Below are 17842 nucleotides of genomic sequence, written 5' to 3'. Positions count from 1 at the left end.
AGTCCCTCCGCCAGGGGCGGAGCGTCGGAAGCCTCAGGGGGAAGCCGAGGGGGAAGTGAGCGAGGCCAATCCGAAACGAGTCCCAGCCTCGGTCGGCACGCCTCTCCTAACTGTCGCGAATGCGCAGACGGCTTTACGGCAGGCAAGGGGTGGGGGCTGCCGTGGGTAAGGAGGAGAGAAGGAAGCAACCAACCAACCAAGTCGCCCCCACCCCCCACCCCCACCCACCCCGGACCTGGTTTACGGCTCCGGGCTCAGGCTCCTATGCGGCCGCTGATTGGCTGCTGAAGGCTTGGTCCCATCCCAGTGACCCCAAAGTGCTGGAGGGAGGGGGCGGGGGTGGCCCAGTGCAAAGTGCATCCCGAAAGCCCCCTGCCTGGAGCCCCCGCGGCTGGCACTTCGGACCCTGTATGACCTGGGACTTCGCTGCCCGGAGACCTCCCGTGTGCCCCCGTAGCTGGGAGCCTCCGGCCCGGAGCGCGGCAGCCCCTGCTCCGAGCCCTCAGACCGGGGCTGCCCCCCCACCCGAGCCGGGACTTCCTCCCTGCACCCCTGCCCCGAGGCTGCCCGGCGCCCAGGACCGTCGCCTCCGTTCTGCCCGGCTGTCCGGATGCTCGCCGGGCTGGGGCCGTGAGGCACCGAGAAGGATCAGGAACACCCGTGTCCGGCCCTGCCTGGAGTGTTTGTTCAATGGAGAAGTTGGTGAGTGTGGAGAAGCCTGAAAGGAGGAAGAGAAGCAGCAGCTGAGGAGACAGGTAAAGTCAGTTACCTCCGCCGAGGGGCCGGGCGCTGGCTGGGGAGGGAGAATCCCTGCTCCTTCCCGCCTGCCCTTACCACTCTTCCTTGGCTAACCCCTTCCTCACAGCCCCTGGGTCCCTGCACCACTCACAGGTCTCTGCGTTCCAGGTTTGAGCTGGCTGGAGGAGACCAGAGAGCACGAAGGGGTCAAGCCGCCCACCGGAGAAGCCGCCGAGAGCCTCTGATCAGCATCCTCTGTAAAGGTAATAAGCCAGACCTCCCCTCCCCCATTGTTTATTCCTGGCCCCTACCTCATTAGGCACTGCTTTCTTTTCAGCCTAGTTACCTGGAAATGCAGCTCTTTCCTGGCACCCAGTTTCCCCAGCAAGAACGAAACACTGCCTGTGCCTGATCCTTAAGATTTTAACTAATAACTTCTCTCTCAGAAGCCTATTTCCCTCTTTTTCTGTGTACCTTGTGTTTCCGTTCTTTGCGTTATCCTTTCCGTGCACTGTACCATTTACTCTGCTCTGAGACTTTGAGACCTTTTTGTAGCCCCCCCTCCCCCTTACTCTCTTAGGAATTCCTCAATTCCTTGTTAATTGCTTGTTAATTCTGAATGATTCTGCTTTTTAACTAAACCACAATTTTCTGTGTTCCCCTTATGTCTTCCTATCACCTTTTCTCCACTCACTCATCAGAAAATCTTTTCAGTTAACTGACAAGGGTTTAGTAGAGGAAGGCATAGTAGTGGCTTGAAATTTATGAGTTTCGAAAGACAATGTGACTTTTTTCTCGTGAAAAGTGAATCTGTGTACCTGGATAGTGTGGATAGTTGAAACCAGTTATTTGCCCCTGAAGCACTTGAGCATAATTAACTCTTGCAGCTTTTATGTGTTTCTGTGTGACAGGTGTGGATGGGTCTTGAAACTGTTATATTTGTGGCACCATAGATTTTCTAGAAGAACTTCCAAAACTTTATACAATATTTTGTTAATCAGTTGACACTCAAGAGTTTGAAAACACGGGAATGTTTTGGTGTTTTTAGAATCTAGGGCTTTGTTTCTGCACTCTTCGTAGATAAGATCTCTTCAAAACCCTTACAGATAATTTGTTAGATTGAAATGTAAGCATCTCATTCGTGTGATCACGTTTCTGCCGCTGTATTTTGTGGCTGCCTCTGAAAATGCATTAAAGGTAAGTGTAGGACATTCATGTACTTCCTAAAGAGGGAATATGATCAGGGAAATTATGTAAGAGTTAGTTCAGAAATTAGTCAAGTGAATGACTTCTTTGCCATCCGGTAACAGGGGTATAAAGTGACTTGTTAATCTCAGAGTTATTTTAATATCTAAGATTGTTTAGGGAATTTCAGATACAAAGAAGTACTTAAAATAACAAGTTGTTAGGAAATTTTTGATTTACTCTGTTCCACTGGACTTTCTGCCTTTTACAAAAATAAATTAATGCCTTTCCTGATTATTTTTAATTGTGAAGACGTCAGTCAAGATACTTTTAAGTTCTCTGAGGATTTGTGTTCTTGAGACCTGGAACTGGTCACCAAAGGGAGAGTGTATGCTACTGAATGAGATTGGAAATAAGTACCTAGCAGTGATTAGACGTTCACGGTGAACATTTAGGACAGCCTTTATGTGTACATGGGATCCACTTCAATTCAGTAAAAGCTAGGCAGAAGTCTGTCAAGTTAAAGGGAATTTTCATTATTTAAATGTGCAAATTACCAGAGAAATGCCTAATGATGGCTTTAGGAATTGTTTTTTTTTAAATATGCTAACATACTTGAAGTATGTTTTTAAGGTACAAATGAATTATGCGTTTTCTGTTCAGACCTTCTCACATAAATATTTTTATTTTCTACTTTAGATATAGAACTCTAGCATGTTTTCATTTACAAGGGGTGTTATCACCTGAGATTGTAAGAGAGTGGGTCTGTGGCAAGTCAAGTATGCAAGGTATAGAGACGACACTCCTTTATCCTGGTTGCTAGGCAGGTCATTCTCATTGCTTAAATAATATTTCATCGATCCTCTCAGCTTTTGACGGTTTTTCTAAGATTAGGGAATATATATGTAAATGTAAATTGTTGACATCTGTTTCTAATATTAGCATGATTGAGAGTGTTTGGTCTAGGTTATGCTGAACATTTGAAATGTTTAATTTGGGTAATTATTTACCAACATGGACAGTTTATTTTTTTCAACCTGGTAGTTAATTTTGTGTTAATTCGCTTGCCAGGTACATGGGTTTTTAAAGGAAAGAAAGGTCCAGAACCTGATTTATTTGATAACCAAGTCTAGATTTATAGTCATATAGGGAAAATAACTGATTTTAATTGAAGATTTCAGTGATGCATCTTGAGGATGCTGTGGCCCTATACTTAATTGTCTTTATACCAGAAGTGATACCGTTCACAATTGCTTAATATTATGCTACATATAATATCTATTTTCTTTGCGTGTGACTTTGGTAACATAGAAATTTCATACTATTCCTAAAAAGTCTGAAGTCAGATAAAGTTTATATAAGCATACCTAATATCTGACTTACAGCCTTTCACTTCATTCCCAACTGAATACACTCCTTCAGTAGAGACTGATGGTGTTCCTTCTTGCAAACTTCCTCGGCACTGACATGATCATGCAAGACATGAGTTACTAAGATAATATTGACAAGACCTCCTCCGTTACAGTTCTTGTGGTTTAAGTCTTGAGTTGAGCCTGGATAAGTGAGTTATACAAATTCCTCTCTTGCCTCCTCCACATTCCACGAAAATGGTTGGTTTTTCTGCTGGAACGTATAAGAATTGTAGATAAGTTGTGCATGATAATACACCCTTGTGTTATACGGAGGCCCAGCACTTTGGAGGAAATATGAATGCCCTTACTTGTTTTAGAACATAAACACCATGCTGACCATGTAGAGTGATACTAAAAAACACTTCTACTTTATTTTGGGTTCCAGGCTCTTGAATCCTACAAATAGTGCTGGTCAGTATAGACCTCAGCCATGTGGCACACTTTGGGCCTTATGATGTTGCTGCAGCCATCTATCTTTCCTCTTAGGACCTGTGAGCCAATGGTGGTTTTTGTTCCTCAGAGCCAATATCTTGGGTTGCTGATTTTATTTTCATACCAGCCTGATCTCTGTTTGCTCTACAAAGAATTGCTTATTTCCTTTTTTGAGTAGCAAGCTGTTATCTTGTTTCTAGTTTGTGTGAAATCTGAAAGCACAGTTCTAATTTGTATCACTTAATCCAAAAAATGTGTGGACTTTTAGTGAAAATAATATGCAAAAAGCCATTAGTGACTAATCATTTATGCTGAAGGAAACTGGGGACATGTGGCAGATCTGGTAGAAGTTTTATACAATTTTAGACAGGTCTTAAATATATTTTGTTTTGTAGTTATTTTACACTTCACTCTGTTCCATGAATATGAACTTCTTTTAATTATGTGAAGCAAGAAATTTGGTTTCTCCTTAATGCAGTTCACTTGGCATCTTTTTGGAATTTACTGGTAACAGCTTAATTCCTAAATTTATAGTTTCTAGTATGGTCAACAGCGTAAAAGCTCAGAGGCCTGGATGGTTTTCTTTTGACCTCCACGTAAAGTAGAAAAGATGGACTCGTAATAGTTAAACACACAATTCAACACACTACCAGGCAATGAAACCTCACATAAAAACGATATACCGGGGGGGCGGGGGGGTGGCGGGGAGTAGCTCCTTTTGATAAGTAATTCTGAAGTCTTCCTTGTTTGTGTGTGTGTGTGTGTGTGTTTTTTTTTTTTTTTTCTCTTTTCTGACTGGAACCTGAAATGGCATTCCTAAGATTGCACCCTCAGAATTTTAGTCATTCTGAGTCATTAGTTTAAAACAACTCGCATTTACATATATTTCTTTAGAAAATTGCCTCCTTGGCCATATTCTTATGTTTTATAGGTGACTTCCAGGAGCACTCAGATTTTCAACCTTCTCCTTGAAGGGAAATAGACTGTTTTCCTATCTCATCTGTAGACTTTTTCTGTAATTTTTAATAGACACCCTTAGCACTGGATGCTGTATTAACTTTTTCTGTTCAATAGTCTTTTTAAAAAAATTTACTCATAAGTGGATAGTTCTACCCTGTTCAGTGCAAACTCGTATAACACCAAGATCAAATGTATTACTTGTCTGGTGCCTTGGACTATTGTCGTGGATATTTTGGTAATAAGTCATTGCCCTTCATAATTTAAGGGATGCAGCTGACAGGAATTATGTGTGTGTGGTACACGGATGTTTGTTTCTTCTGGCAAAGACTGATGCATGTACAAGAGTGCTTTTTTGGTTTAAACCTATGGTTATTATTTATAGCACTTTGGTGTTGTTAGAAGAGAGAAAATGATCTTAACGTTTCTAGGGGTATTTAAGTATGCAGAACTCTCTATTAAAAGTTCTACCAAGAGGTAACACCAGTGGCCAAGGCCCAGCCGTGTGCCAAACACATGTCAGGCACTCAGTGGACTTCCATTTGTGTGACCAAAGAGCCCAGACAGCATTATCACAAGTTGCTGTGGTTTGTGTACCTTTCTTGTGGAGAGAAACAGTCCCTTCATCTTTTATCACAGCCTTTTCTTGATACTACTAATAAATTAATACCATTTCGTATTCTCCTCCATCCCCACTCCCACTTTGCTTGTCTTCCTCCCTATGCACCCCCCATCTTCCTCCATGAGTAGATGGAAGGCAGTAAGAGAACAAGGATTCTTAGAGGCTTGAAACCATGAAGGGCCAGCTCCGCTTCTCTTGGGAGGCAGGGGATACCAAGACACCCTTAGAAACAAGGCATCCAGTGGTATTGATACCTGAAATGTAGAAAACAATCTCCTGTTCATTTGTGGAAAATGCTGGAGGCTCATCACTGGATATCTCAGTAGGCTTTCTTTAAACAAATCTTTAGTATAGTTTTAGATTCATAGAAAAAACATGCACAGATAGTACAGGATTCCCGTATACTCCACACCCAGTTTCCGCTAACATCTTGTATTAATAGATGCATTTCTCACAGTTAATGAACCAACAGTGAACATTATTATTAATTAAAATCCATATCCAGATTTCCTTAGCTTTTATCTAATGCCTTTTTCTGTTCCAGGTTACCATCTAGGACACCATATTACATTTAGTCATGTAAACTCTTTTGGGCCATGACGGTTTCTCAGCCTTCCTTGTGTTTTGATGACCTTGATATTTTGAAGAGTACTGGTCAGGTATCTTGTAGATGTCCCTCAATTGAAATTTGTCTGGTATTTTTCTCAAGATTAGACTGAGGTTATGGGCTTTGGAGAGAAAGATCACCAAGTTAAAATTGCTGTTGTCTTCATATTGTACTCATAACACAACTTGGCACTGCTGCTGTTAATCATGATCACTGGGCTAGGATGGTGTTTTTCAGGTTTCTCACCATAAAATTGCTCTTTCCCTTCCTTTCCATGCTATCCTCCTTGGAAGGAGGTCGCTATGCATGGCCTACACTAAAGGGGAGGGAAGTTATGCCCTACTCTTTGAGTAGGGAGCATCTATACAAATCTTTGGAATTATGCACAGGAGATTTTGGTTCTCCTCCCTTCCTTTATTTATTCAACCAGTTATAGCAATATGGGCATATTGATATTTATTCTGTACTTTGAGTTAGAATCCAACTTGATTATCTTGTTCAAATTGTTCTGTCTTGGCTGATGAGAGCTCTCTTAGTTGGCTCCTGTGCTCCTGTAACATACCCCCATCACTGCATTTTTCTTTGAGCACTTCCTTTTTGGCACAATGAGATGCCCCAGGCTCACCTTACATGTGTATTTTCTTGCCCCACTCTCAGAATTGGGCATTTCTATAAGGATGGTCCTGTATTTTTTTTTTTTTTTTTTTTTTGCAGCTGGCCCTGTAGTAGGAGCTGTTCTGTTATGTCTAATTCAGTTTTTTAGAAACAGTAGGCAGTTGTAAGTCAAATATTATTTCCAAGCGCCTCTTGGCCAACTCTCTGGCCTTCCTTGAAAAGTTTGATGAGGGAAAAAAAAAAATGTATGGAAAAAGGAAAGAGTCAAAGTGGACTGTACTGATTTGGTTTGGTTGAAAATTCTGGTGTGCACCCAGCAGCCCCTGTGATTGCCACTCTTCGCTAGAGCCTGTCGAGTTGCCAGGTGGTCCGATCTTTCCTGTTTAAGTGACATAGGGCGTAGCACACGCCACCCCATGGGGAAGGCGGTGGCAGTTCTAGTGAGTAATTCTTAAGAGTGATTCTAGTGTACTGTGTGCAAGTCACTTAGCGTGTGCTCTTAACCTTAGTGGAATTCACAGACCTAGGATTTAATTTACATGGAGAAAACACCCTTTTCCTTAAACCTGTAGAGAATTTTTTCAAAATTCATGTGGAGAAGTTGACAAGAAATGTTAATCTTTTACCTAGTTTGATGTATACGTAAAGGAATAAAATTTCAAGATGATTGACACAGTGCTTTTTGGGCATACGAAGAACCAGCATTTAAAGACATAAATAATATCCTTTTTAGTTGTCATAGATTCCATTTTGGTGCTGTCCACTTACTGTATTGAATCAACACATGCTTTTGTTTTTTTGTAATGTTTAGAAAGATCAAGCGCCTAACAGCATCAGTTAAAAAGTAATTCAGATGTGCAAGTCTGAAAATATGCTCTGAATAGAGCAAAAAATAATAGGAACATGTGTTTGCATCCAAGTTCCAAATGTGTGATTTTTTAAATTATCTTTATTCTTTTTCAAAAAACTGTCCTTTTTAGGGGAAAAAAATTCCTGATAAAAACCATATTCTTTACCAGTTTGGAGATTAATGTAGGTACCAGGATCCTTTTCTCTAAGAATTGATCTGAGTTTTTGCTCTGAAAGTTTGTTATAAAGTGCTAAAATTTAAATTCATCCAAAGGTAGACTGTGTAGGCAGTTGTAAGATTTTTTACTGTTTTTGGGAGTCTTCCCATAATTGATATTTGTTTTTAGGTTAAGAAAGGTCATTCATGCTGCAATTTGGATACCCCCTGAGCCTCCTCCTCACAATGCTGTATGTGCACAATGGTTATTAGGCAAACCACATATCAGGAGAAGGGACATTCTTCTATAAGGTAAGTGACTAATCATCATTGGTCATTTGGGCAGTTCTGGGTGAAAAATCCACTTAGCCTTTGTTTTTCCTTCAAATCAGCTAACATATACTAAACACAACACTTGCTCAAACAAAATCCAGGTTTGCTCCAAAATTGATTGGATCTTGCATAATAGACCTCATTTAAGTGCAAAGATAATCGTCTCATTTTTAAGGAAAAAAAATGTTAAAGTTGATTGGTTTGAGCACATAGTAGTAGTTTTCATTAGTTTGTAATGGTCTTCAACATCTTCTCGTATAATTCTAAAAATAAGCAAAAACGTATTCCAAAAGGATTTTCGGTTTCAAAATTTCTGAAACAAAAGACTTAATTTTATAGTTTTGATTGAAAAAGGAGTTAAGTGAGGAGATAAGGGGGAAATCCTGTTTATTAAGAAAACAAATTGTGAGGAAATTTCTCATTTTAACTTCTGTTACTTAACAGTAATACTCATGAGTTTGAAATAACCATTTTCAATGTACAAAACAACAGGATATTTGATTACACTCTTAAGCTGTGACAGTTTGACCTAGGTCAGGCTTAAGTTTACCTTTATGCAATCTATAACTAGAAGTTTTACAGGATAAATTATTATTGGTAACAGGATTATCCCAAGATGTCTAACCTACATAGGAGACCAAAATGTCTTTAAAGGACTTTATCACATAATTTTTTATTTTTAGAAATGGAAGCCTGCTAATTAGGAGATGAGTCTAATCTATTCCTTAAAATTAGTCCAGATGGACTGGCTTCTTACAAGTGTGTTAGTTTAAGCTTCTGTAAGCTGTGTAACTTAAAAATGCACTGGAAAAGTGTTTGCGCACACGTGTAAGATTCTGCTTTTTACCAATTCAATTTGGATTTTCTTCACAGGAAGGAGATCTTCTATTATATTGAGTCTGAGTGCATACCTCTTTTGTGACCTAATAGAGGGTGTAGAAATTCAATATACTACTTTTTCTTTAAAATAGTTTTTTCATGTGGTGAATCAACAGGTTGTTTCATGTTGGAAAAAGAAGTAAAAAACTTTAAGTAGGTCTCCTAATATTTCGTATGATCTTGGTATTCTGCATGCTTATAGAGTAAAACTTCTGGAAAACTGAAATTAGGAAAGTGGAAAAGATGTGGTAGAAAACAAGGGGTGGCATATCGTGTATCAAATAGCAAAGTGGGGAGGACAGAAAGACAAAGAAATAAACAAAAGGAGAATATGTGTTATCCGTGCCTTTTACTTTAATTCACCCCATGCATTTCCCCCTCCTCCCCAGACCTTTCACCCTTTGGGGCTAAAACTAAGATATTATTGAAATACTTTAGGGGACTCACTTAAAGTTTTTTACTTTTTTTTTTTTTTTTAACCTGTCTCTCATAGTTAAAGGTCTGCAGTCTTCATAACCTGTGAATTGCCCATTTGATACTCTATATTTCATTCAGTGATCTGCTATATATCCTGATTGGTTTATAACTCTGCGTTAGGGTAATCAAACTCCTCTGACTCCTCTGTTGTCTTGAATTTTCTAGCTGCCCAGCATCGCCTTCTGTTATACCTGAAATAGGGCTACTGTGTTCCTAGGACATTTGCTTTGAGCTTTCAAAAGACTACAGAAGAAATGTCCTGTTTCAGCAATTTAAAGCTTTATGCCTGGCTTTTTGTTTGGAATCTTGTATAATCTTAATCTTGGAAGTTTTGGTTATAACAGTTACTTGTTAATTAGTTGTAGGGGGATGAACTGTCATTACTAAGATTTACATGATTTGACAATGGAAAATTCTGTACTATTTAACAGACACATCGTGAGGAGCCATGTATTCTAAATTTCATGTATTCTGTTTCCCCTTAAAGCCTATTCCCTGTGACCTAATGAATCCTTTGTAAAAAGTGGACTCAGCTAGGATGTTACACCACCATTGTCGAAGGAACCCTGAACTCCAGGAAGAATTGCAGATTCAGGCTGCAGTTGCTGCTGGGGATGTTCACACAGTACGAAAGATGTTAGAACAAGGCTATTCTCCAAATGGCCGGGATGCTAATGGCTGGACCCTGCTTCATTTCTCTGCAGCAAGAGGGAAGGAAAGATGTGTTCGAGTATTTCTAGAACATGGAGGTGAGTTTACCAGCAGCAAACCTTTTTTGCCAGAGAGAAACTTAAAGTATATTTAGTTTAAAATATATGTGCACATGTATGTAACATTTATACTTCACTTTGGTTAACACCCAACTTCACACCCAACTTCCTGTTCTTTCCCTTGTGAAGATTTGTTGGAATTATGTGGAGTTTTGTTCAAGAACAGATTGTTTAAAAGAGTAGTTTCATGAATGTGCTTTTTTCTCCTCTGTAACTGTAGTTTATACATAGCCAGGTTTTCCCAGAAGCCCTTCATGTTGTCTGGTTGCTTTTGTTTCAGAAGCAGAAGTGGCTCTGGGACCCACAATTAGAAAGTTACACAAGTTTCCCCTTTGGTAATTGCTCATGCAAACAAAGACTTAGCACTGGTCCCTTTAAATATCATGGCCTTAATGATGATATCCTGTCTTTTGAATTTACCTCTTTAAAAAAAAACAAACTTTGGATGATTCCTTTTATTGCTGTTTTAGAGCACTTGCCTTTACTAGAATTGTACATAGTTTCTAGGTTAGAAGACAGATTATCTGAGGTCTCATTTTATATAAATACACACCATTGGAAACTACCCCTGACATTTTATTCTTTTGCTTTGAAAAACTGTCCATTCCCAAAGTTAATAATTTCCATAATTAATAACAACTAATAATTGTCCTAAACTAGTTTACTTTTTTTCCAGTTGAATTTCTGCTTTCTTTATTTTCCAGAAATGAGCTATATGTATTTTATCATTTGTACCCAATTTATCTTTGTAAATGCTGGTGTAAAGCAGCCATATTGAGACTCAGGTTTCACACGTGTGCCTTTCGAGGGCCTGAATTGCTCTTTGCCAGTCAGTTGGTTTTATTTTTAAGGCGTACTATGTTCAAGACTAGTCAAACTTGTAAACCTACTTGAAAGTACAGAAAACTAGAAGTCCTAGGGCTCTTGTGAGGGTCGTGTGAATTATGCAAAGCTAGGACTATGGAGGCTGTGAGCAGGAATTAATTGCAGGACGCTGTTAAGCCTGAGACTGTCTTCACACAACCCAGGGCCCCATGCTAGGAACTAAATCCCTGGTACCGTTGACAGGACCCATTCATTCACTGTCCCGGGCCTCCTTTGTAAGCTGTCCGCCATCCCTCCTGCTACTCTTGCTCCTGCCTCATTTTACCTTACTCCTTGGAAAGCTCACTTCTGAACTTAATGAAGGGAAGATGGAAGAGAAACAGGAGAGAGATTGGAAAAAATCTGAAAGGTGGATGTGGATCAGAACACTTAAAATTTTGGCAGCGCTTACCAAGATCACAGTGTATGGTTTTAATCCAACCTAATCCTGTTACTTCCTGCTGCTGCCAGCCGTGCTTTTAAAATATTAACTAATAAATAAATAAATAAATGTTCAATTACTCAGGTAATATTGTCTCCTTAAATAAAACAGTTTTCAGATAAACTATAAGTAAAGCCAAAGACCCCTTTGCCCAACTCCCAATCCTTTCTGCCTGCCCCCTCTCAGAAATAACCATACGTATGAGTTTGCGATCATTTCCTGACACTATTATTCGCATTCATAGAAGATATGTCATATTGTCATATTGTGTTGTGTGTGATTTTAGAACATAAGTAATATCCTACTGACTGTATTATCCTGCAGTTGCTGTTTTTCATTCAACTATACAATTTAAGTTTTTTTTTAAACTATCAGGGGTTGGCAAACTTTTTCTGTAAAAGGCCAGGTAGAAAATATTGTAGGCTTTGCAAACTCTGATGTCTCTGGCATAATTACCCAACTCTGCCTTTGTAGCATGAAAACAGCTATAGACAGTTTGGAAATGAAGGAGTGTGGGTGTGTCCTGATAAAACTTTATAAAAACCAATAGCAGACCAAATTTGGCCTGTGGGCTATAGTTAATCCTGTCTACTCACTCACCCTCCCCTCCATGTGGCTGTGTGTGTGTGTATGTGCTCGCATGTGTGTCTATTAATATTCTTTAATAGCTTTTATTGAGGTAGAATTCCTGTGCCTTACAATTCACCCATTTAAAATGTGCATACAGTTCAATGGCTTTTAGTATATTTATAGAGTTGGCCATCCATCACCACAGGTTATTTTAGAACATTTTCATTACCCTCCAAAAAATCTTGTGCCTGTTTTATATTAATACATATAGATTTGTTCTGTTCTTTTTAGCTGCTAAATATAATATTTATTAATATGGACATACTATCATTTGTTTAAACTATTTTTTTTTTTTAGAATGGCTGAAATTTTCTCAGCAGGAGATTTTATTTGTTGAGAATGTAATACATACACATACGCAGTTAAAAGCCAAATGAAATGTATTCTGGACTGTTCCACTCTTTAGCACCCGTCCTAATTTCTCTTCACAGAGGCAGTCCTTCTAACCGGTTTCTTCTGTGTCCCTGTGGAGATAATCTGTGCATATCAATGTACATAATTTTCCATGCTCCACCTTCTAGCGTGTTCCTTTTTGTTGTTGTTGTTGTAAATAGTCTATTCTGTATCTTGATTCTTTCACGTGGCAGTTCAGTTAAGTGATAGATCCTTGTCATTGTATTGACGCTTCCAGATTCCATTGCATGGATGTAATTTCTTTAAACTTATCCCTTACTGTTGGACATTTTGATTTTTCCATTTTTCTGCTACTAGAAACAGTATTACAGAGAATGTCTTTGACTCTTTTTTTTTTTTTTTAACATATGTGAGAGTTTATCTCTTGGATAATTCCTAGAAGTGCAAAGGGATGTTAATCAATGGTATGTTAATTTTTTTAAAATAGATTTTTTAACAAATTGTCCTCCAAAGGTTAGGAGGGCTCTCTCCTAACTGACCAGGTAGGATCGTGCCTGTTCTCCCACCTTTGCCAGGAGTCTGTCACCAGATGGTTTGCTCTTCCTCTGTATGATTTGCTGGCCTCTGTCTTTCTCTCTCTCTTTTTTTTCCCCAGGAGTGACATTTGAGTAACAAAACATTGCAGGACAGGGCTGCTTTGCTGGTCCTTTTTGTATTGATTTGTAGAAAATTGTTTGTATATTCTTGTTTTTTAGAGAGACGTTGCACCAATTTTCTCTCAGTTTTTAGCTTTTTCAAATTCGTGATGTTTTTTATGTTGCCAGGCAGAAGTCTGCCTTTTAATGTAGGTGAATTTTATTTTCTTTTTGCGTTACCATTTGTGCTTTTTGTGTCTTGCACATCATACCAAAGGGTCATTATTTGCCTGTATCTTCTTCTGAAAAGTTTTGTGGCACTTAGGTTCTTGATCTATCCAGAATTGGTTGGTGTAGTAAGAGATGGCCAGGTACAATTTCATATTTTTTCCGCATAAAGGGAGCCTAAGTCATCCTTTCTATCCTCATTGCTATGTTCTTCCAGTTCAGATATAAAATCTTCATCTCTGTGTGGTTCCATGGAGTCTAGTGCCTGTTGGTATAACCCTGAGTCCCTATAATACTATGTAATTAATAGTACTCTATAATAAGTTTTGATTTCCTGAGGGACTGGGGCAGAGGGGAGGCTGTCAAATCTCCTCTCCTTGTTCTTTAAGGATATCTTGGCTAGTCTTAGCCCTTTATGTTTTTGTATAACATTTTAAAACAACAGCATGAAATATTTTGGAGAAGCTCCTCATTTGTTTTTGTATAGCATCTTTTATTTGCTCCTGTTACCCTAGAAGAATTAGGTTTGGGATGTATTTTTTCTCTAGCACATTATGTATCAACTTGGGAACGTAAACAGGAGAAGAAACTTCCTTCTCCATCATCCCTTTGGCCTCATGTAATGCTTTGAGGTGCTCTGTGTTGTTAGCATGCCTTCTGACCTCTAGACCAGTGTGTCCAGCTGCCTGTTAAGCCTCTGTATGTTCGTAGCTCACAACACAGCACAGGCTGCTGCTTGGACATGTTCTTTTGCAGTGTGGATGGCACCACAGCCTGTTATGCCAGCCATTTAGAAACAAACCACCCTTGACTTTCTTCCTCCTAAATCATTGCCATATCTTCACATTTCTTTGCATTGGAGGCACTGCCCTACTTTGTTCCTCACTAGAAGTGATGCTTTTCCTCTTCATCCTATTTCTAGGCTTGCCCCCTCCCAGCCAGTCTCCGAACAGAGTGATTGGTGATAAATCTGAAAATTCAAATATTTACCTTTAAAAATCCATCAACTAAAGTTTTCCATTTCTCTCAGGGTAATAGTCAAAGCCCTTTCTGTGACCTACATGGCCCTGCGATGTCTGGCGCCCCTGCAGTATCTTTCCAGGCTCATCTTTGAGCCACAGTCCCTCTCTGTTCGATCAGATTGACGGAGCTCAGATGCCTTTGTGCAGGACCTGCTGAGCCCCCCTGCTCATTCCACTGCTGCCACCCTCAGGTCATTCACCCCCACTTCTCTGTCAACTCTTACCACACCCCTTTCTCAGGGAAATCTCTTACCATCCAGACTTGTTATGGGATTTTATTCTCTGTACCTTTTTATTATAGCTCCTATCACAAGCCTAATGATTTATTCTTGTAGTATTCTATTTAACTCCTGTTGGTCGGGAGCTTCCTGAGGGTAGAACCCATATCTGGTTTGTTCTCAGTGAGAGAACAAGGAGACAAATGTCAGCTATCTAAAAGAATTGCTCCCCAGCCTTATAGAGACAAGACTAATCCTGTCTTGGAAAATAGTGATTGAAAATGGGCCAGCCTTGTGATGGGATCAGAAAGGTGCTTGACTTCATCATACCTGCTCTTTTCCTGAAACTACGGTTTCTTCCAGAGCTTGAAAATTTCTAGTCAGATTGGCCCCCTTCTCTTAATAAGCTTCTTTTGTGATGGATATTAAGGTGAAATGAAGTCAGATCCTAAAGGGTAAGTGAGCAAAATAACCCACAAGAAACAAAGATTCACTTCCTTTTCCCTCTTGATGCCCTCCCCCACCATGAGAGTAGAGAGAGAGGATTTGTATAAAGTTAAATGAGGTGGCCAGTTGGTCCTCTATAAATCACTTATTCATATATTTATTCAGCAAATATTTATTGAGCACCTACCATATGCCAGGCTCTGGGCCAGGCACTGAGATACAGAAAGCAAACATTGTGCTAGCTGTCTGGCACTTCATAGACTAGTGGGTGGATAGATTTATAGCCAGCATTTATTGAGCACTTAGTACTAGCCTGTTTCTTCACAGCCGTTCTATGAGAGTGAGTAGTAGTTTTTCCATTAAGAAGACTGAGCCACAGGATGGGAAGTAATTTGCCCAAGGCCATGCACCCCATAAATAGTGGAGCTAGAATGCAAACCCATGGTCTTAACCATGATTCTTTGTGACCTGTAAGGAGACAGTGTGGTTCCAATAGCGTGAGCTAAGTGCCACATATACAAGTTCCCTACTGTTGCCGGGGTGGAGTTGGGGGCAGTGGCACAGGAGGTTTACTAGAGAAAGCATGGTTTGACTTGAGAGCTTGAAAAGCAAGGCAGGGATGGGCACTGGAAGGATAGAGATGTGGAATTTTTGGAAACACATAGGACACTGATTGTGAAGGATAGAAGAAGAAAGGGGGCATGTTTGGTTTTATGAACTGAGAATAGTTCAGGATGATTAGAGCATATCCAAGTTTATTCAGCGGACTGTGCTGAGCCACCTGCCAGTAGTGGCAGAGACAGATTTGTGTTTTACTAAGCTCACTGGTGATAGTAGGTGATCTTTTGAAAGAGCCTGAGACCTCAGGCAGCAGGTGGGTGCCTGCTGCTGCCTGATCGGGACTGTGGTTGCACTTCCCTGCACCCCACCCTAAACATGTATATATATTGAGCACCTGCTATGTGTCAGGCACAGTTCTGAGGCCTGGGAACACAGTGACCCATAGAGTCCCTGCTGCCATGGCATTAACTTTTCTAAGAGGAGGAAATTGACAGGGAAATGTACAACTCAGTGTGGTGATGAGCACTGTGAAGAAAGCTGAGGCAGAGAAGGAGTAAGGAGGGACAGGATTTTGTTTTAAATGAAGTATTTAGGGAAGACCTCCAGTATGCCATCGTTGAGCCCTGGAGGAAGCGAAGACTAAACCATGAGGATATCTGGGAGAAGAATGTTATAAAGGTAAAAGGAACAAGCAAGTTCCTACACACAGTCTGGGATGGGAATATGCTTCGCATTTTGAAGAAAAAGCCAGGAGGAAGACAGGAAGAACAGAGCGACGGGAGAGAGGGCCGACCAGGTTAAAGAGACAACTGATGTGATCTGTAGGTTCTTGAAGGCTCAAAAAACTTTGGACTTTGTCCTGACCAAGAATGGAGAACCATTGCAGGCTTCTCAACTGAAGAATGAGGAGAACTTACTGAAGGGCTCACTCTGGCTTGAGGAAGAAAGGATTATAGAGGAGCAGAGGATAAATGGAAGGTGTGTCAGGTAGCTTTGGAATAGCTCAGGCGAGAGATGCTAGTGGTTCAGTCTAGACAGCAGCAGCCCTATGCTGAGAAGTGGTCAGATTCTGGATAAATTTTGAAAGGGGAGCCAGCAGGCTTTGCTGATTGTTTGGGCATGCAGTGGCAGTGAAAAGGAATCAAGGGAACAGACATATGGGGCCTCAGGACCTGGTTGCCATTGGTTGAAGGAGCAGGGGAAAGTTAACCAAATGCAATTGAAAAAAAAAAAAAAAAAAGAGCAGGACATAGATGTTTAGTAAGACTCACTACTGTTAAATCTGTTCATCTGCACAGTAAAACCATCAATAAATGAGTGAGCACACAATGTTAACAAAATTCAGAGCAAACAGGCGGTCTGGTCTTTGACCATGCTGTGGTCTCCTCAATGTGACCACCTTGGAAGCCTGGTTAGGGAGCAGCTGTGCAAAGCCACACCGGTTGCCACTATGGCAGGAATCCAGTTTCAGTGAGAAAATGAGTGAGTTTCATTTGGTTAGCTGATACTGTCCATATTTCAAAAGGGGATGCGGAAGGTTCTCTTTCTTGTTTAAACCTGGACAGTCTGTAGTAGCTATTTACATTGAAATGAAATGTAAAAATTCAGCTCTGCATTCAAGAGTAGTCATGTTTCAAGTGCTCAGTAGCTGAGTGAGTAGCTACCATGTTAGACCTCACAGATGTCAAACAAGCTTGTGCAGATAAATTACATTTTGCTGGTTTGCAGGCCTACCTTGGGGGATGCAGCAGGTTCTATTCCAGACTACAGCAATAAAGTGAATTATCACAGTAAAGCAAGTGAATGAATTTTTGGTTTCCCAGTACATATAAGAATTATGTTTACCTATATTATAGTCTGTTGAGGGTTCAGTAGCCTTATATTTAAAAGTATACACAGACCTTTCCTTTTAAAGATTTACTTACTTATTTTTGAGAGAGAATGTGTATCAGCAGGGGCAGGGCAGAGAGAGAGGGAGAGAATCTCCAGCAGACTCCCTGCTGAGCACAGAGCCCAACACAAGCCTGAGATCATGACCTGAGCCAAAATCAAGAGTCAGACACTTAGCCCAACTGAGCTACCCCAGGCACCCCTAAAAATAAATAAATAAAAATATATACATACATATATATATGTATACACACATATGTATATATATGTGTGTGTGTGTATACACATGTACATATACATATATCTTAATTAGAACAGACTTTATTGCTAAATGCTAACCATCATCTGAGCTTTCAACCCCTCCTAATGTTTTTGCTGGTGGAGGGTCTTGCCTTGATGTTGATGACTGCTGACTGATCTGGGTAGTGGTGTTGAAAGCTGTCATGGCTGTGGCTGTTTCTTAAGACAACAATAAAGTTTGCCACATCGATTGCCTCTTCCTTTAACAAACCATTTCT

At 40.2% G+C, this 17842-nt stretch overlaps 1 protein-coding gene across 1 annotated transcript in view; it reads left to right on the top strand.

Annotated features, from left to right (window-relative positions):
- Positions 1-15: 15 nt before the first annotated feature.
- Positions 16-17842, top strand: part of ASB7 (ankyrin repeat and SOCS box containing 7) — a 50008-nt gene continuing 32181 nt past the window's right edge. Inside the window, exons 1-4 of the mRNA XM_025436839.3 lie at positions 16-755; positions 907-1001; positions 7765-7886; positions 9751-10012. Coding sequence (XP_025292624.1) covers positions 9802-10012 — 211 coding nt within the window. The 5' untranslated portion in view covers positions 16-755; positions 907-1001; positions 7765-7886; positions 9751-9801. The remainder of the gene's footprint in view (positions 756-906; positions 1002-7764; positions 7887-9750; positions 10013-17842) is intronic.

The sequence above is a fragment of the Canis lupus genome, chromosome 3, assembly GCF_003254725.2.
Source record: "Canis lupus dingo isolate Sandy chromosome 3, ASM325472v2, whole genome shotgun sequence".
NCBI classification, from domain to species: Eukaryota; Metazoa; Chordata; class Mammalia; order Carnivora; family Canidae; genus Canis; species Canis lupus.
Note: the sequence above shows the minus strand (reverse complement) of the source record. Positions and strands in the feature narration are given on the sequence as shown.